General features: G+C 45.1%; 1 protein-coding gene across 1 annotated transcript; it reads right to left on the minus strand.

The window, feature by feature from the left end:
* Nucleotides 1-7,200: 7,200 nt before the first annotated feature.
* On the minus strand, nucleotides 7,201-12,687 carry LOC125546345 (vacuolar-processing enzyme gamma-isozyme-like). The gene is made up of 9 exons (XM_048710589.1): nucleotides 12,415-12,687; nucleotides 10,173-10,337; nucleotides 9,651-9,807; nucleotides 9,399-9,484; nucleotides 9,122-9,321; nucleotides 8,723-8,771; nucleotides 8,426-8,638; nucleotides 8,090-8,296; nucleotides 7,201-7,680 (listed from the first exon to the last, which is right to left on the minus strand). The coding sequence occupies exons 1-9, from the start codon at nucleotides 12,580-12,582 to the stop codon at nucleotides 7,498-7,500; spliced, it is 1,428 nt and encodes a 475-aa protein (XP_048566546.1). The 5' UTR covers nucleotides 12,583-12,687; the 3' UTR covers nucleotides 7,201-7,497.
* Nucleotides 12,688-20,543: the final 7,856 nt, after the last annotated feature.

Genomic DNA, 20,543 nt, shown 5'->3' on the forward strand with positions numbered 1-20,543 from the left:
TTCATATCTCCCAACTCGGGTATTTGCTTGAAATATTAACTTCAACTCCTGGAACATCTCATATGCTCCATGACGTTCAAAACGTCTTTGAAGTCCCGATTCTAAGCCGTTAAACATGGTGCACTAAACTATCAAGTAGTCATCATATTGAACTAGCCAAACGTTCATAACGTCTGTATCTGCTCCTGCAATAGGTCCGTCACCTAGCGGTGCATCAAGGACATAATTCTTCTGTGCAGCAATGAGGATAAACCTCAGATCACGGATCCAATCCGCATCATTGCTACTAACATCTTTCAACACGATTTTCTCTAGGAACATATCAAAATAAACACAGGGAAACAACAACGCGAGCTATTGATCTACAACATAATTTGCAAAATACTACCAGGACTAAGTTCATGATAAATTTAAGTTCAATTAATCATATTACTTAAGAACTCCCACTTAGATAGACATCCCTCTAATCCTCTAAGTGATTACGTGATCCAAATCAACTAAACCATGTCCGATCATCACGTGAGATGGAGTAGTTTTCAATGGTGAACATCGTTATGTTGATCATATCTACTATATGATTCACGCCCGACCTTTCGGTCTCCGTGTTCTGAGGCCATATCTGTATATGCTTGGCTCGTCAAGTATAACCTGAGTATTCCGCGTGTGCAACTGTTTTGCACCCGTTGTATTTGAACGTAGAACCTATCACACCCGATCATCACGTGGTGTCTCAACACGAAGAACTTTCGCAACGGTGCATACTCAGGGAGAACACTTCTTGATAATTAGTGAGAGATCATCTTATAATGCTACCGTCAATCAAAGCAAGATAAGATGCATAAAAGATAAACATCACATGCAATCAATATAAGTGATATGATATGGCCATCATCATCTTGTGCTTGTGATCTCCATCTCCGAAGCACCGTCGTGATCACCATCGTCACCGGCGTGACACCTTGATCTCCATCGTAGCATCGTTGTCGTCTCGCCAAGCTTGTGCTTCCACGACTATCGCTACCGTTTAGTGATAAAGTAAAGCATTACATCGCGATTGCATTGCATACAATAAAGCGACAACCATATGGCTCCTGCCAGTTGCCAATAACTCGGTTACAAAACATGATCATCTCATACAATAAAATTCAGCATCATGCCTTGACCATATCACATCACAACATACCCTGCAAAAACAAGTTAGACGTCCTCTACTTTGTTGTTGCAAGTTTTACGTGGCTGCTACGGGCTTTAAGCAAGAAGCAATCTCACCTACGCATCAAAACCACAACGATAGTTTGTCAATTTGACTCCGTTTTAACCTTCGCAAGGACCGGGCGTAGCCACACTCGGTTCAACTAAAGTTGGAGAGACTGTCGCCCGCAAGCCACCTATGTGCAAAGCACGTCGGGAGAACCGGTCTCGCGTAAGCGTACGCGTAATGTCGGTCCGGGTCGTCTCGTCCAACAATACCGCCGAACCAAAGTATGACATGCTGGTAGGCAGTATGACTTATATCGCCCACAACTCACTTGTGTTCTACTCGTGCATATAACATCAAACCATAAAACCTAGGCTCGGATGCCACTGTTGGGGAACGTAGTAATTTCAAAATTTTCCTACGCACACGCAAGATCATGGTGATGCATAGCAACGAAGGGGGGAGTATGATCTACATACCTAGTAGATCGACAACGGAAGCGTTTGGTTGATGTAGTCGTACGTCTTCACGATCCGACCGATCAAGCACCGAAACTACGGCACCTCCGAGTTCTAGCACACGTTCATCTCGATGACGATCCCCGGACTCCGATCTAGCAAAGTGTCAGGGAAGAGTTCCGTCAGCACGACGGTGTGGTGACGATCTTGATGTACTAATGCAGCAGGGCTTCGCCTAAACTCCGCTACAATATTATCGAGGACTATGGTGGCTGGGGCGCCGCACATGGCTAAGGAAAAGATCACGTGGATCAACTTGTGTGTCTCTGGGGTGCCCCTGCCTCCGTATATAAAGGACTAAAGGGGGGGAGGCTGGCCGGCCAAGGAGGGCGCGCCAGGAGAGTCCTACTCCCTCTGGGAGTAGGATTCCCCCCCCCCCAATCCTAGTTGGAATAGGATTCGCGGAGGGGGGAAAAGAGAGAGAGGGGCCGACCCCCTCTCCTTGTCCTATTCGGACCAAGGGAGGGGAGGGGCGCGCGGCCCATGAGGGGCTGCCTCTTCTCTTTTCCACTAAGGCCCATCATGGCCCATATAGCTCCCGGGGGGTTCCGGTAACCTCCCAGTACTCCGGTAAAATCCCGATTTCACCCGGAACACTTCCGATATCCAAACATAGGCTTCCAATATATCAATCTTTATGTCTCGACCATTTCGAGACTCCTCGTCATGTCCGTGATCATATCTGGGACTCCGAACAACCTTCGGTACATCAAAATGCATAAACTCATAATATAACTGTCATCGTAACCTTAAGCGTGCGGACCCTACGGGTTCGAGAACAATGTAGACATGACCGAGACACGTCTCCGGTCAATAACCAATAGCGGGACCTGGATGCCCATATTGGCTCCTACATATTCTACGAAGATCTTTATCGGTCAGACCGCATAACAACATACGTCGTTCCCTTTGTCATCGGTATGTTACTTGCCCGAGATTCGATCGTCGGTATTCCAATACCTAGTTCAATCTCGTTGCCGGCAAGTCTCTTTACTCGTTCTGTAATACATCATCCTGCAACTAACTCATTAGTTGCAATGCTTGCAAGGCTTAAGTGATGTGCATTGCCGAGAGGGCCCAGAGATACCTCTCCGACAATCGGAGTGACAAAACCTAATCTCGAAATACGCCAACCCAACATGTACCTTTGGAGACACCTGTAGTACTCCTTTATAATCACCCAGTTACGTTGTGACGTTTGGTAGACCCAAAGTGTTCCTCCGGTAAACGGGAGTTGCATAATCTCATAGTTATAGGAACATGTATAAGTCATGAAGAAAGCAATAGCAACATACTAAACGATCGGGTGCTAAGCTAATGGAATGGGTCATGTCAATCAGATCATTCACTTAATGATGTGATCCCGTTAATCAAATAACAACTTATTGTTCATGGTTAGGAAACATAACCATCTTTGATTAACGAGCTAGTCAAGTAGAGGCATACTAGTGACACTTTGTTTGTCTATGTATTCACACATGTATTATGTTTCCGGTTAATACAATTCTAGCATGAATAATAAACATTTATCATGATTATAAAGAAATAAATAATAACTTTATTATTGCCTCTAGGGCATATTTCCTTCATGTTGCAGCCAGAACAACTCTTCATTGACCAGGATATCGTTTAGTTCATCTTGCAAACATACTTTTTTTTTTCATATATCTCCAGATCGAGGGGGTCCTCTTCTTCCTCCTGTTCAATTTTTTCCAGCTCAGCCTTAATGCATTTCTTTCTTTTCCTATTATGCCCACAGGTATGGGAACCCCGCCCTTTAAAATATTTCTTAAGCCGCTTCAGTTTAATATTAAGAACATCTATAGGATCTGTGGCCCGAACTGGCTGTTCCCAAATTCTTTTGGCTGTAGGATAAAACTTTTCATCTCTCAACCAACTGAGTTCAAATCTGAACTCCCGTTGAAGTGGGGTGTCATAATTCTTCGCCCCTGAGGAAATTAAAAGAGGATTATGATCAGACACGTCCCTCACCAGCTTGCGGACCGTAACTAGAGGAAATGAATCTTCCCATTCAAAACTCATCAGAACTCTGTCAAGTTTCTCTAGAGTAGGGTGCTTTTGGTTGTTAGTCCACGTGTATTTACCTCCACCCATGTGAATCTCTCTGAGACACAGGGAGTTAATAAGGGAGTTGAACTTGTCAACATAAGGCGATCGACTCATAGGTTTATTTTTATCATCATTACCTCGTAAGATATTAAAGTCACCCCCACTATATAAGGCACCTGAATTCGCGAGCACATTGAGGCAAGCTCAATAAGGAAATCATCTTTACTGTCGTCATGAGCCGCCCCATAGACTGTTACGATTGCCCAAACACGATCGAGCTTAACATCATATAGGTTTGCCTATAAACAGAATCTACCCGAGGTCCAGGATATTACTTCCAAGGTTTCCTTCCTGACACCACATAGGATACCACCTGCTTTACCATTCGAGGGTACCCAATTCCAATCAAAATTATTCATACGATCAATCTTTCTAAGACTTTTCGGGGGGAATTTTTTTCATAGTTTCTTGAAGGCAAATGAAATCTAGGGAATGATCTTTGATGATCTCAGAGAAGCATGAAGTCATTCCTTTCTTCCCTGCTCCTCTGCAATTCCAGAATAGACCATTCATTTAATAACAGTGGGTTTCTTTCCCTGTTTGGCATTCCTACCAGGGGCAAGGTAGGGCTACCACTGTATTTATCAGGGACTTTCCTGTTTCTTTGACTTCTAGTTACAGGTCTAGAAATAACCACATTAGTTTTCTTTTCTCTCTTTTTTCTAGACCGAACTACACTAAAGGATTCCTCATCTACTTCATTTTCCTCACACCACCTCAGATCAAAAGGTGTCTGATCCCCCTTCCCATTAGTTAACATCAAGACATTATTTCTTTTATCATTGTCATCCTCCTTCCCCTCTATGTATTCTTTGTTTCTAGCTTTTTCCAGTTCTCTAAGGATGTCAATGCTAGTAAAATCAGTATTAGGGATATCTATACCCATATTGGCAGCTCAAAGCATTAACACAGGATCAGATAAAGATTCAAAGGAGTTGGTGTTTTGGGAGTTACCTTCTAGATCCCTCTTTTTTGCCGCAGCAGCAGCTTTGACATCCACTCGCTCCAGATTACTTTGCACATTCCTCAGACTGAAGCGGAGATTTTCTTCAGTAACAAGAGGGGGGGGGCAGGAATCACCTCTGCACTCATCTCAGGCGACTCCACCCTATATTCACTGATCACCTTTAAATCAGAGTCATGTTGACCAATCACCTCCACCACCCGGGGAATTTTTTTAACCGCATCAGCATATGACTTAAATTCATTTTTATTGATTTTGTCTTTTGTCACCGAATGATGCTGTTGGGGTGCACTTACTTTCTCTTTCTCTTCAAATTCATGTTCCATGGTATCGATAAGCAATGTAGTATGGAGCGAATCATCAGATTCCATGCTCTCTTGTGACTCCCGAATCGGGTCAGGGACTTCCCTCTGGGGAATGGATGGAGATTTCCTTCCAAGCCCAGTCGAAGAACTTCCCATGTTAGCTCCAGGGGTCACGTTTTGCTTCTGATTTTTTTCATTGTTCACCATATCTTTTTTCACACGATTCGGATCCCTCACCAGAACTTGCTCCACCTCATATAAGAAGTCATAGAAGTGTCCCCCTAAGACTGATTCGGCCACCCCTGGTATTTCATCCACATTTCTACACCCAATTTTCACCCGAGCCGATGCCGGGCAGTGCAGAGTAGCATTATCTATCTCTAGAGGCACACCCACCAACGATGCCACAAATGCAAGGTTCCTCTCACTCCTTTTGTCTAAAGGCACATTGCTAATTTTCACCCAGGCAACCTCCATCAACCCCTTCGATCCCACTGCATAAGACCAAGGGGTAGCATGGATCGTGACACCACTCGTCTTCAGAGTGACAGTTTTCACATAGCAGATTTGAGCAACAGCCCGTGGGTTAAGGAAACGCACCACAAACGCCCCAGGGCCTATGGCATGAGCCGAGCAACGCCAACCCGTGGCCAAATAGTCCGAAAGATCTAACTCCATCTGCCTGGTCGACGTCTCTCCCTCTACTATAGTAACAATGATGTTGTTCGATCTCTCCTTAAGCTGACTAGCCATACAGGAATCATGGATGTAATAGAATCCCTGCCCTTTGGCTTGAAAGGCGCACATCGGAGCAATACACTCCCAGGGAAGGAAAGCCACACAGGCTGATGCAAGGTGTCCTAGCTTGTTACAACGTTCACAAAAAACTTGAGGGCATCGAGCCGGGATGTGTTCACGCGACTTGCAGATGGGGCATGGAATAGGGTTTTTGGTAGGGTGCACCTGATTCACGTTCTACTTTCCATGGGGGCGACGGATTGGAGACGAGGTTTGATGCCCGCTCCCCGTGCCCTCAGATGATGCCGCTGCCAGCTTCTTCTCCACCCAGACGCCTCCGTCCTGGAGATCCCGGCGCTTTGGAGCAGCCGCAGCATCCCAACGCGAGTTGTCGTCCGAAGCAGATGCAGGAGTGAAGCAGAGATGGTGCGGTCGCCGCTGCCCTCGGTCCGCTTCCAGGAGAACTTGCTCTTGTCTCCACCGCGGCCGTAACCGCGGCCGGAGTTCCTCCCCGCGCCGCGTCCAGCGCCGCGCCCCGCGCCGCCAGCATCAGCGCCTTGACACCGCTCTCCGGAGAACCCCCGCCCCGCATCAGTCGCCATGGGAGGCGAGGCCACCACTTCCGAGAAGGATCTGCTGTCTCCGCCTACCTTGCCTTTCCACCACCCCCAATCGCCTCCGGATCTTGATCTAGGGTTTTTAGCCGCCGTCCAAAAGTGGGCGAGGGCGGAGTCTAGGTCAAGGATCTGCGGAGGGGGTGGATTTATACGCCCGCCGCGCGCCCGCGGCTGCGAATGGAGGCTGGGATGCGAGCCCACGTGTCGCGCATCCGCCATGGATGGTGGGGGGTGGGAGGTCGGGCCCGCGGTGTCGTGCAGCCGCACCCTCGTGTACCGATCCGTGTCGCTCCCGTGCACCGCAACAGCCTGCCCCCCATCCGCCGCAAATCCCGGCGATGGGCACGTAGTCGGTGCGCGGTCCCGAATCCTGGCAAAGTGACAAGGGAACGAGATCATATCACCTATATCGATGGATTCACCCTCGCGGAGATATCGAGCATCGACCACAACTCCATGCTCGTCCGTGAGGACGAGGCGCAATGCCTCTCGTCGGAGAACGAGCTCCCCGTCGGTGAACTTGAGGGCCTGAGTCACGAGATCTGCGGCGAAGGAAACCCGCCATCAAACGTCACGGTCGCAGGAGTCCATCGTCTCCGTCCCCCTCATAATCACAGTCTTATTCATAACTATATCGTTTCATTTAATGTCCTGCTGTCTACGTAGCTGCAGAGCTTCAAGTGGATGGGAAAATAGCAGCTCATAGTACTATGAGATTACTCAATCTACGTAGAAAATAGCAGCGCTTGCATTCTTCATATATGTAATTGTGAGCTACACATCTGATCACAAGCTATCACGAATATGTACATCAATCACAGGAAATCACCTTCCTACTATGGTGTATGTACAATATAAGTCGGGGCACACGGAAGAGTAATTTGGTGTGGTGGGAATAGCTGAAGTAATGGCATAATTCGTATTCATCTAAGGTTCGTTCAAGCACTACTGACCCTGTGTGAATAGGAAGGGACTTTGGTATATGGTACAATAGCTGAAATAGTAGCCAAGTTGCTTGACCTATGGTTTAAGCACTAAAACCATTGTGTGTGGCACTCCAGGGGTTGGTTGGGATGCTGGTGCATGCCTGAGCAGCCATCTTCACCATCGCTTCAGGAAGGATGCCGGCATTGCAGATGTTTGCAAAGGACCGCATGTGCTTCATTCCATACTGCGCCAACGAGCCACATTGTGATTCAAATGCACGCACCTGAAGAAAGGGATGACATAAGATTAGTGATATGCACAACAGGGGCAGAAGAAATTACATGCTGTAACCGCATTAATTATAGTATATTCCATATGACACGTGTATGTATGTATAGAGAGCTGGCAATATGTCGAAGTGAAGAACCAAAGTTTCAATCCAGAAAATATCGATCCTGAATAATATCAGTCCAGAGTATATATCCCGTTATTCCAGTACTATTGGGATATATTCTATTGTGTCTATTTGTCAGTAAACCAATAACAACAATTTTATCTACAGAATTTGGTCCCAGTAGTTCCAGACAATTAACACATGACCAATAGGCAATATAAAAAACACAACAGACGCACAAGTAAGATAAGAGATGTTGATAGATGAGCAAGCAAAACGATGTCAAATAGATCCTTACCGTAGACTTGAGACAACTCCAGTCATCAGCAAGAGGCTCGCCAGCTGGGCGAACAGTCTTTAGAACCATTGGACCATCCGCAAAACCAAACAGAAGGTTTCCAATCAGCTCGACGCTGTTGTCAATATGAGATCTATGACCCATCATCTCGAGCAATTGCTTCCGAGCATCGTTTTTCTCAGGGGAGCTCTCAGCCAATTTCTGGTACTACATGCAGAACAAAAGAAAGAGAGAAATCAGTTAGTTTATCCATCTTTTTTTTACTGAGTTTATTATGAATACTCTATTGTTCTGGGTAAAGTAGCATGAGATATTTCTCATGATATAATTACGAACCTTGCGCCAGAAATAGACAAGATCAGCATCCCTCTGATTAACAGCTCTTGAGAAGGACGGCAGTGAGTTATCTTCAACAAATGTAGTGTTGTCGTTAGCAGGATTTGACCCAATGTACAAGAAGAGATGTTGATCATTCAGATCCAAAGAACCGTATTGCATCACATGGGAACCATAGCTGTATGAGTCCTGAGCTGCCGTTCTCTTCTTGACCTGCTCAACCATTAATTTAGTGTTGTTGGGAAGGAACTGCTCCAAGATTAATAAGCTTTTTTTTTTGGAAATTTAAGCACTTACCAAGTCATACTGCTGCTTGAGAGATTCAGTTCTCAGATTGTGTACATCACTGTCAACATTGAAAGTTGCACGTTATTTGAGCACATAAGAACCATAACAAAAAACCTAGTTCCTTTCAAACAAATGACCCAAGGATTTTGACTCAGGGTTCAACTATAAAGTGCTGAATGCAACAGTTACTACCATGGCAGCCAACATGATAACATATAGGTGACATTTTATTCTAGTGCAGTTTGATAAGTGCCGTACCAGTTACTAGTTAATCATTTTGAAACGACACACCTGTACGGTACCAGAAAGTACTAACAGATATGAGTCATGTGTGTTCGAACTGACCGTATCAAACCATGATTTTAGCATGTGAACGAATGGAAAACATGGTACAACAAAGCGGGATACCTGTCTTCCATCCAAGAAATGCTGTACAGGTCGCCCAAGCAGGTGTCATATTCGGACGGAGGGCTGGGGTACTCGCCAGGGCAATACGTTCCCCAACTGCTCTCCTCTGCGTTCGACGCGGTGGTCGCATAGACACCGATGTCATTTGGCAGAAGCCCCTCAAAGACGCTCCCAGCTTCACAGGCTTCAAGATAAAATACCTACAAAATAAGAGTCAGGCCATTGCTTTAACCAGCAAACAGTGCCGAGCAAAAATAACCAAAGGACGATGGGGTACCAGGCTTTTGTAGGTTCCAAGAGCGTGCTTTTTCTTCAGGACATCTACAAGATCGTCACCGTAAACGTATGGATAGGTAGGCATCCCTGGAAGTTTTACCAGAACAGAAAAACCATGACATTAATAAGGTAATTGTGCATGTCTAGATTTGTATGTACGTCTGCATTTATATGAAAAATCTGTTCTGACTGGTTTTAGATACTAAAATCTCGAAAGAAGACAATAAAAGAATGGCAGGTTCTGAATACTGACCAATGACCCCAGGACCCCCATGGTCACTGTAAAACACAAAAATGTGATCATTAGGGCCACTGTCCACGACTTTGCCGCTCCCACCACTCACAGCGGTTTTATTACCGAGCAGGACAGCAAACAAGTTCTTGACATTAACCTCCTTCCCAGTGTAGTCCTACAGTGGAGATTCAGTCAAACATACAGAAAATTGTGGATACTGGATAGGAGTGCATGATCATTGGAATAAATTGGTTCATTCCATCAAGATGTTGACATTATCACATAGAACTTTGACATCAAAGACCAACTGGGAAATTTCATAAAGACTGATCGCAATTTAGGCATTTAATCATTTTCAATGCGGTACAAACTGCCATTGAAATTTCTGTTCGTGTAATTTCTAGAGTAATACCATATTCACATTTTTCTGCAACCATCCAACAATTTGTATCATCCCATAAGGTAAGCTATACCACTCTTAGTTTTTTACTACATCAACAAATACTGGAATGTTTTCCATGAAGACTCATGCATGATTACCTTAGGGACCCCAGCATAGACATCTCCACCCTGGGGGTGGTTGATGATGACGCCCGGCCTCGGGTTCTCCAGGTTGTGCGCAATGTCATCGTACATGAAGACGATGATGTTCTCATCCTTGAGACCACCCTTCTTCAATATTTGGTAGGCATGGCAAATATCCGCCTGCAAAGTGCAAAGTTTTGGTCCACAAATTAAAACAAACTATTCATTGTCGTCAACAAAACGAACTATGAGATAGGCAGCAACACCAAACGAACACGGAACACTTTTTCTGACCTATTCCTACAGCTATGCAGACAAAAGAATTAGAATTTTGAGAGTGGATTTTCTAAACCTAGGTGCATTGTAACCTTTATTTGGACCGTTTGCATGTGTGCTGGTTGCATTGAGATTTGTGCCAGGGTTGTAGGCCTATGTGAACAGTAATTTAGGGGCATACCCTGACTCGGCTCATGGGCCCACAGTAATGATGTCCGAGAAATCATGGCCACACGGCGGGCTGATTGTCTCCAGAGATATGATCTGTGCGAATTCTCTCCGAGATTGATGCAAAATAAAATAAAATAAAATATGCACAATTATTTGGGACTTGGGCACACCTTCCCTCCATTCAATCGTTAACCTATAATTAATTATAACTAGCACATATGCCCGTGCGTTACGATGGGAAATAAATAGTATGCATTTAAAGTCAGTGAGAATTATATATGCAAGCAAAACCCTGTATGCACAAAAAAAAAACATTTAGCTTCTCGGTTTCGTCGTGTGCGAAGGAATCAATCCGCTATTTCTCCATTCATTGATTGAGGACATTTAAGAGTTTTGTTACGTCATCGTACGCCAGAGAAGGCCCATGAGTTATTCAATCTACTTTTCTTTCAATCCTTACAATCGAGGGGACTTTAAGGTATGAAGTTTCTGAATATTCTAGGAAACATGAACAATTTTTTAAATCCTGAATAGTTTTTTAAAAATTATGTACATTTTTGAGAAAACTCAAACAAAATATGAAAGGGGACATCTTTTAAAATTCACAAACATTTTCCTAGAACACCAGCTTTTTAATGAAAACATGAACATTACTTGAATTTGCGAACATTTTTTTAAAATGGGAACATGTTTTGAAAATTCATAAGATTTTTAGAAAATATGTATCTTTTATACATGAACATTATTTATAATGGTGAAAAATTCACTAAAACAAGATTATTTTTTGAATTTGGAGCATTTTTTGAAATGCATTTTATTTTTAAAAATCTTGAACAATAAAAGTTTTTTGAAAAAATAGGAAACATTTTGCAAGTTCCGACTATTTTTCAAAATAGCAACCTAAATTTTGGAATTCTGAATATTTTCCAAAACTTAGTTTTTATTTGAGAATTTTTAATTTACGAAAACAATTTGAAAAATAAAATAAACTTGGAAGAAAAAAAGAGATAGGGACAGGAGAATAAAAATAGAAATAAAACACAGAAACATAGAAAAATGGGTCAGTCCATTATTGGTTGTTCTGTGCGAAACTCCGACTATTTGTCATCTTGTGCGGAAAAATAGAATTTTCCCAGTTGCATGGGTAAAAAAATAAGTGGGCTGGCTTCGCTGGGCCACAGCCCGCTGCCCACATACGAAAATTCTTTTTCTAGCAGACAAACGCATAAGAATTTAGTACCACCTCGGATAAAAAAAATTCTTTTCGACATTGAACAACCGATCAAAAAATTGACAAAACGCACCTTGATTTATTAGTAGGTATATATATAGATAGATATAGATATATATAGCTATTGAAACACTTGGCCATTGCCATATAACTCAGTAACAAAATGATCCCGGATTCTTTTGCACCACTTATCTATTTCTTCTACCGTTGACAGACAGGCCCCGCACGGATAGAGAGAGCTGTCAGCTGACAGGACAACACTTTTTTGCTATGTGGACCGTTTGATTGGTCAACAGGGTGCCACGTACACAACATACGGAGCTCTATGATGAGCCGGTGATCCTATAATCACCACCAGCCGTATTATAGTTCAGGTTCAGTGACAACTTGGTGCCTACCTAGACTGCTAGACGGAGACGATCGTGCATAGCTCCAAATTTGGCTCATCGATCTCGTAGCTCTTGAACAGCATAGATGAGCCACTACTTTCCCAGGTTAATCGACAGGAAGAGAAAACTGGAGCGGGCGGGATGAGACGCGAACGAGCAAAGAGTAGAATCCATGATAGAGCGTGCGCACCTGATGGCGGTAGTTGTAGTAGCCGTTGGAGCCGGCGACGAGGACGGCCCACCTGGTCCCGTCGTCCGACGGCAGCCGGATGGTGGGCTGCAGCCGCGCGTGCGCCATGGCGAGCAGGAGGAGCAGCAGCGCGAGGGGAAGGAGGCGGAAGGACGACGTCATCGCCATGGATGAATGGTGGTTGGGGTTCGGATTCCAGAATAAGCGAAAGAAACTTCTCCTTTTATTATGCGCCGGCGCCGGCGCCACAGGGGATATATCTTTTCTTATTGATGCATTTGGGCAAAGCGAACGCCTACCACCCACTACTGATGGTTCATTCACCTGTCCGCGTCGGACGTAGCAGCGCCGTCCATGGCCGATTGGTTGCGATTCTTGCCGACCTGCTACGTGTGTCTTCTGCTCCTCGGACAAATATCAGCCGTCACTTGGAAGCTCCACCGAGCGTGCCAGCAGCATTTGGTTTGTTGCGCGCGTGTTAGCAGCCTAGACCAATCAACTCAAATTAGCTGGCGCGTCCGGCCCTATGGCTGGCTAGGAATCTCTCTCTCTCTCTCTCTCGTCCGTTCACGTCACGGTCACCGGCGTATGTACTACCTAATTTAACTGGGGCCAGATCGCCTACAGCTACCTGCTAAGTTGTGTCACGTCTAGATCGTTGCACATTATTTTCGGACTCCTTTAAAGAACTAGACTAGACTAGATTTGGGTGAGGACGTGAACCAATAACCTATTGTTAGATGGTTAGAAGAATAATGGTATCCTCGATCGGCCCATCAGGATTCAAGTACTAGACTTGATGCTAATGCTCGTATTTTTTTAACTGACTAGCAAATATGTCTGTGCATTGCAACGGGAGAAAAAATAGACATGCTCCTGAGCCAATAAGCATGGTTCAAGACTTTCATAGGTCCGTGTCTTCTATTTTGACACGGCGCCACACATTTATGCAATATGTTACATGATTGTGTGGTTGTTTGTTCCAGCACCTTATAAGCATTTTAAAGTAAGAAAATAGTGTGAAAATTGAATTGGCCATGTCTTTAAAAATACTTCTAGTTACCTGTCTTGAGTAGAAAATCCACAAAACCACGCAGTATCAATGATTTTGTCCCAAGGTGAGTGGACCTAAAGTGGTTTTCCATGATGTATTCTTAGCAATTTCTTTTTTATTTATTCCTACGATGTAAATACTTGCCCATTGATGTGGATGTAGTTATAGTCCACAGAATGTATTTTAACACACACATATAATATTATAATTATTTCATTGGTTGGATTTGTAACATTGCAAAAAATTCCAGTACAACAATATGTGGTTATGCTTGGAAATTCTATGGGTAACATTTTGGAACGACGACATTGATCAATTCATGGAAGTATGTTACCTGCAATCATTCTTGGAGTATAGAAGTTGCAGCGAATTGGCACGACAACGAGGTACAGCTAGACTGGGGCACGGTAGTAGCAGAGATGCGTGCCAAGATTGCCGTCGTCAACATCGTCGCTTCCATTGTTGTCACAACTTCTGGTCACCCTCGTCCCTCCGCCTTCAAGTCCACGTCTACTCGTCTAGGCCTTGGTCCAAGCCAATGCTGGAATTCAGTTGGAACGCCTCCGCCTTTCTGGATTGTGTCGCCTCCTCAGATCTGGTGTGCACCATATCCTAGCTGCCCATGTGTGCACTAGACGGCAATAGTGTAATCATACTACTTATGCTAGAAACCCACGGTTCTAACCCTCAATTTTTTCTACTTCTATAGCAAAAGGAATACTGCAATTCCTTTGACCCACATCTTCAAGTTCATTATCCTATCTTTGCTCAACCAATAGTAGAAGTTTCAAGACATACCATGTTCAGATACAGCTTCACCAATTTTCTTACTCTTCATGATGGATTAATGAAGGGGGCAGACCAACATGACAACCGGATCTGTTGAACCATTTCAGTTTCATTACAAAATAAACATGAGGCATCAACAATAGTCCTACGCTTGCCTAAATTTTCTCTAGTTACAACTTTGTTATTAACCAACAGCCAAAGAAACACATGATTTTTTTGGGGGTGGGTGGGAGCACAACACTTTCTAGAAGGCAACATTAACCGGCGAAATCATACCACCAACGTAGATCATGATTTGATCGAGTACAAACCACTAGCTAGGAGGACGAAAGTATCGAGAATTTATTTGTGGAATTGTTTCATTAATATTCGAAGCAGTTTTGAGAGGAACCGAAAGCGTTTTGGGGTCACCGGAAGGGTTTCAGAGTTTATCGGGCAATACCAAGTATTACCGATAAAAATATATAGGTGGAAAATGTTTCCGATGATGTTAAATTATATATAAAAGGCTCTAGTAATTGTTACAGGGCTTTTATATTTAATTAAATATTAACGGTGCCCTTAAAAGGCCTAGTGGTGGAAGGTGCCCTTTCTCCCACAACAACAACTAAATCGCTAGCTGCATGCATTGCCCAAATGCAAAGGCCGGGGTTCATCCTCCTTTTCCCCAAAAAAATGATATGCTCTTCAAGTTCTATAAGTTACTTTGCTACCTCTAATTAATGTTTTAGATGAAAAGAAAACAAATTACAGTTTAGGACAGTTATTCTTTCTTAGAAAACAAAGTTAATGGTACACTCTACAATGTAGTTTATATCATTGACCTATCGAATTTCTTAGAAGATATATAAAATGACAAAGAACAAAAATGATTCTACATGTACAAGCTACAATGACAAAGAACAAAAATGGTGTGGCAACGCGCGCATTTGCTTCTGGTTTACTCCCTAGTCTGAACAATAGCAACATTAGTACGTCAGCGCAACAAAATTATGCAGCAAAGCAAAGCAGCCAAACACTAGAGCGGCAGCAAGTCAGCACTCAGAATGCCATCAACACAAGCAAGTCATCAAGCACGAACACAACACAAGCAAGCACCCTGAAGTGGACAACGAGTGGAACATACACCTCGAGATCTGCCTACCTCATTCAGTTTGAGGGATGCTACAGGGCAGGGATTTGTCGATTTCGTGTTGAAGGCCGACGAAATACTGCCGACGTGCTTACAAAAAAGGGATGGCCACACGACCTGGCTTGCGCGCTCTGAGCTGTCCAACCGGAAGACGCAATGCACCTGCTGGCCTCGTGCCCCTACACGATCATAGTATGACAAGCTATCCTACGACGGAGCAACTTCCGGCGGCCCTTTCTCCCACAACAACTACATCGCTGGCAGAATGGACGAAGCACACCACAAGCTAGCTATCCGGCAATGAGAGGAAACAATGGAGCTGCATTTTCGTATAAATAAGCAAGCACCCAGCGGAAACCGCGACGGAGCACGACATGCAAGCAAGGTTTTGGTTACCGTGTATTTCCGTGCCCCCCCCCCCCCCCCCCCCCCCGGTAAATCCCCATATCGGGCAAAAAATACCAACTTTTTGAATTTTTTTTCAAATTTAGACACTCGATTTGTAGTAAAGTACGTGGGATCTAATTAATGTCATGAGAGTTGGTTGTGGCATGTCTGTAACAACCTAGTTCCTGTTTTGAGAGGTCTCTTTCAAATGTCCGTCCATTCATTTATTTGAATTCAAAATTCAACTATAAAATTCATTTGAAATATTCTCGGTATTTCTCGGTAACCGTGGTAACCACGTTTACCAGTCCTCCTTGGTAAAAATGCCTCATTCGGTAACCAAAACCTTGCATGCAAGAGGCGACAACACGGGATGAGTGGAGGAGAGCAGGGAATGGGGAAATAAGTTAATAGGTGGTGGTGGCGACTACAGGCGGCAGTGAATCGATTCCAGGCAGTGGCAGTGGCAACGTGCTCGTGTGATCGCTTGATTCAATCTTGTGCCTACTCAATCTGCTGTATTGGTGTACAAAACTTGGCCGATATGCCTGATACGCGCCCGACACGTCAGGGGGATACGTACGGCAGGGGCACCAACCCGGTAGAAGACTAGAAGCCCACCTCCTAACCTAGCTCTCTCTCTCTCTCTCTCTCTCTCAGGCACAAGATTGGGTCGCTACTTCCTCTACATCCCACTCAATCTCCTTCGCAAATTAACATATTTCCCCAGTCCCTACTCTCCTCCACTCATCCCGTTGTATTCAGAACCGTGTTAAGCTTAACGAGCGAAAAAGACTTTGCTTAGCTGTCAGGAGCGCTACTTCCTCTACATCACCAAGTACAAGAAATGGGTCGAATTCCTGGCCCAAGAGGGAGACGTGATGGCCGCGTTGGCTTGCAAGCCAGGAATGGGCTACTTGCCTTGTAATCGCATTAGCGTTGCTAGCAAACATGCCCGTGCCTTGCATCGGGAGAAAAAAAATCATCCCTCGTACACACACCCGGCGACATGAGAAAATCCATTGAAATCTTTCATGATGCCGCATGACAAACAACATGATAAGTGATGCCGCGCAAAAATATAAATGTGGAATGATTTTTGAAGTGTACTCAAGGTGTTTCCAATTTGTTAGACAACAAAAATATCTACCTAGTTGACGATATATCTTTACGCCTTTGTTGTGGTTAATCCTTAGTGATGCCCAACAAGTATTGCATTAGAATGAAAATAGAGAAGTACATTTTAGTACTCAACAATAGTTTGTGCATAAGAGCATTATTTTTGTCTTGCTAATATATGTGTGCAACTGTATTAGAAGTTTGGATTTAATTTGGTTGCAAACATGTTAGACAGTTCCACCAACAACAAGCAATTTATAAGGACATGCATACCAAATACTCAAGGTTGCATATCAACATCAATATTATTTAAAAAAAAACTTTATGGGCACAATTTCGAACAATATGGAAATCAATGTTAAGCCACTCGTTTACATAAACCTCGTATCAATAGTTTGGTGTACATCATCATATAGGGGTCGGTGATTGTGCAATGTGCGAGGAATTTTCATATATAACATGTTAGATTTCGAGTTAGGATTTGTAAGATATGAATATTTTGAAAATTTAAAGGGGGGAGGGGGGGGGGGGGGGTGTGGGGTGGGGGGGGTGGGGGGTGGGTGGGATTGTGGTGGGGGCGGGGAGGTGGAGGGGGGGGGGGCGTGGGGTGCTGATGTAGTTTGTTTTGGAGTTCGAGGTAGACTGGCGGGGTGGGGGGGGCTGGGGTGCGGTGCTTGTGCGGTGTTGAGGGGTGATGGTGGGCGTTGTGGGAGTGTTAGACGGTGAGGTTGGGGGTGTTGGTGGGGCCTGAGGGGGTAGGCGGCGTTGTGGGGTGGGGTGCAGTGAGGTGGATGAGGGGGGTTTTGTTTCTGTTCTTTTTTCTGTGTTTGTTTTTGATGTGGGTTTGTGATGGTGGGAGGCCAAGTGGATTGTTTGTCTGGGTGTATGGTTGTGGTGCGTTTGGGAGGTTTTTTGATGGCTTGTTGGTTGTTATATATAGATATTTTGTATATGGATTTGTTTTGTTCTGCGCTAGCTGTAGGCGTTATTTTGGGGTATGAGGGTTTTTTTAGATTTTGATTACGTTGTAAACTTAGTCGGAGGTTAGTGGTTTAAGTGCTGGTGTTTTAATTTATTATCGTTTTTTTTGAGTGCGGTGGGGCTTAGAGATGGAGCAGGATGTGCGGATTGGGTGGGGGCGTATGGGGGTTTTGTGACTGTGGGGGGTTGCATGAGGTTGTTAGAGGTAAGTAGTTTGGGGATGTGGGGGATCTGATTCGGGTTGGTGTTTGTGTTTTGTTGTGTTGGTGGTTGTTGTGTTCCTAAGGGTTGTGGGGGAGGGAGTTTGGGTGTGTGGTGTGTTTGCATGTCGAGTAAGGGCGTATTGATTGGTGGGTGGTAGAGAGGGATGGGGTGTTTGGTGTGTGTGTGGTGTGTGGGTAGGTGTGGGGGCGGGGTTGGGGGTGGGGTGGTGATGCGGGGAGTTGGGGGGCGTTGGTAGTGTGAGGAGGGATTGGCTTGGTTAATGAGTGTTTGGCGATTGTGTGGGTGGTGTGTTTGGGCAGGGATTTGTTGGTGATGTTGGTATCTGTTGAGCGTGAGAGTGTGGCAATAGGGATTCTCGAGGTTTTGATTAGGGGTTGGAGGTGGGTTGGGGTGGGGGATTTTGGTGGTTTGGCTAGGGAGGGCGGTGGAATGCTGGGCGGGTGTGATTTGTGCAGTGGTAGCCTAATAGTGGTGTGTTTGAGCTGAATTGGGGGATCATGGTATAGTGTGGGGGCTAGTGATTTATGCGTTTTTGGTCAGTTGAGGAGTATTCAAGGTATCAAGTGGGCGGGTTGGTGTGAGGGATGGAGGGGGTTGGATGAGGGGTTGTGGGTGGTGGTGTTTGGAGTTGTGGAGGAGGAGGATTAGATGGGTTATTGTGGGCGTTATTATCTATGCTTGCTCAATGTAGAGGGCATCAAGGTATGATTTCTTGGTTTATCCTTCTTGTCAGAGGCTTTCGGAGGTTCATAGTGCTATCGCAGCGCTTTTTCAAAGGGGGTCCGCGAAGAGGGTGGATGGATAAGCTCCACCAAGCTCGTCAACCTCTTCACTAACCTTGATGGCGTGCAGGACGGTCTCAACATCGACACTGGGCGGATATGTATCAACAACGACAATGGCGGCAAGGGAGATCCATTGTCCAAGGGAACAATCTCTGCATCACCAAGTTTTCCAATCGGTGCTCCGATGGATGGTGCAGCTCACCATCAAACCACGGAGAAGGAAATTCTTGTGAGGGTCTAAGCCTACATTCCACCACCAGCGCGAGATGCGCGTGAACCAAATTCTTCCAGAAATTCGAGCAGCCGGAGCGCGAGGCGGAGGTAGAAGCGAAATCCGCTCGGCTCGCAATGGAGCAGACGCGCGGTCCGTCAGATGGCCGACATCATCTGCTCCAACGGCGGCTCCTAGGACGACACCCCTCCCGCCACTGACACCTACACATAGTGCTATAGCCACACCGACAACCGCAATGGCAAGGGACTGGCGCGGAAGTGGTGATGTCTGGTTACCCTTCTCCATTTTATCTATGTTTCTAGTAGTTGTCCGGTGATGAACTTGACCTTTGGTCCGTTTATACAAAGTTGATGCTATGTCCGGTGACGAACTATGTTGCTATGTCCATTCATATTGCTATATGTTGTATGTATGATGATCTACGTAGTTGCTATATGTTGATCTAGTTGTATGTCTGGGTGATTCATGCAGTTTCTGTAGGTTGCACATAACATGATTTTGAGGGGCCTGATATGAGGGATGACTGCGAAGGCAATAAAAGAAGGGATGACCGATAACTATGCACAGACGTGCCCGGACGCTGACAAGCCCGGTAGATGATCTTAGGGCATGGCCAATGCTCCACTATGGACGGCTGCCTCAGCACAATACGTCACACCAAACTGTCCAACTAAGCTCAACCTAATGCCTGAAGATTAAAGCGGGATCCTACAGAAGAAGTAGGCTCTTGGCTAACATAAGTAAGAGGCTAACATAAGTAAGAGAGAGAGGGCAAAAGAGAGAGATGTGGCTAGCTAGCCCTCTTCGTTCATGTGAAGTACAGGGAAAGGAGGATGCATATGTCAACATGGGTCTGATGAGACAGCTCTATGCGTTGAGTGTTTGAGAAACTAAATGATACCCCACCCCACTACTAAGGAAAACCTTATACACAGAACATTAGCAGTAGCGCGGGATAAAAACGCACGCTGGTGCTAATTAGCAGCAACGCGGTATTTTAAACCGCGCTACAGATACAGTTATAGCAGTAGCGCGCTCGAGTACAAAAACGCTACTACTAAAATTCCCACGGCTTAGCCGATAGGCTACACATAGTAGTAGCGATCTACATGGAACCGCGCTAACGCTACTTGTTACCAACAAAGGCGCTACTGCTAATGAAAATAAAATTAAATGGAAAGCAAATAAAAATGCGAAGGAATAGCAGTAGCGCTTGTTAAGAAACGCGCTATAGCTACCGTAGTAGCAGCGCACTTCCTGGAACGCGCTACTGCTACTTTTAACTTAACCGCGCGGTTCGTTCTTCCCCCACGGCCACTTCCCCCAAATCCCTACTCCTCCGCTGTCGCCGCCCTGCATCGTCGTCGGCCGCCGCGCGCGACCCGTCGCTCTCCACACACCTTCGACGCTGCCCCCGCCCCC

This window comes from Triticum urartu, chromosome 3, assembly GCF_003073215.2.
Source record: "Triticum urartu cultivar G1812 chromosome 3, Tu2.1, whole genome shotgun sequence".
Taxonomy (NCBI): Eukaryota; Viridiplantae; Streptophyta; class Magnoliopsida; order Poales; family Poaceae; genus Triticum; species Triticum urartu.

What these genes read in the sequence shown, in the direction of transcription:
- LOC125546345 (XM_048710589.1), bottom strand. Translation starts at nt 12,582, where the DNA reads ATGGCGATGACGTCGTCCTTCCGCCTCCTTCCCCTCGCGCTGCTGCTC. An exon ending in ACTACAACTACCGCCATCAG is followed by an intron (nt 10,338 to 12,414) that starts GTGCGCACGCTC and finishes TGCACTTTGCAG; the next exon opens with GCGGATATTTGCCATGCCTA. An exon ending in ATTTCTTGGATGGAAGACAG is followed by an intron (nt 8,772 to 9,121) that starts GTATCCCGCTTT and finishes CAATGTTGACAG; the next exon opens with TGATGTACACAATCTGAGAA.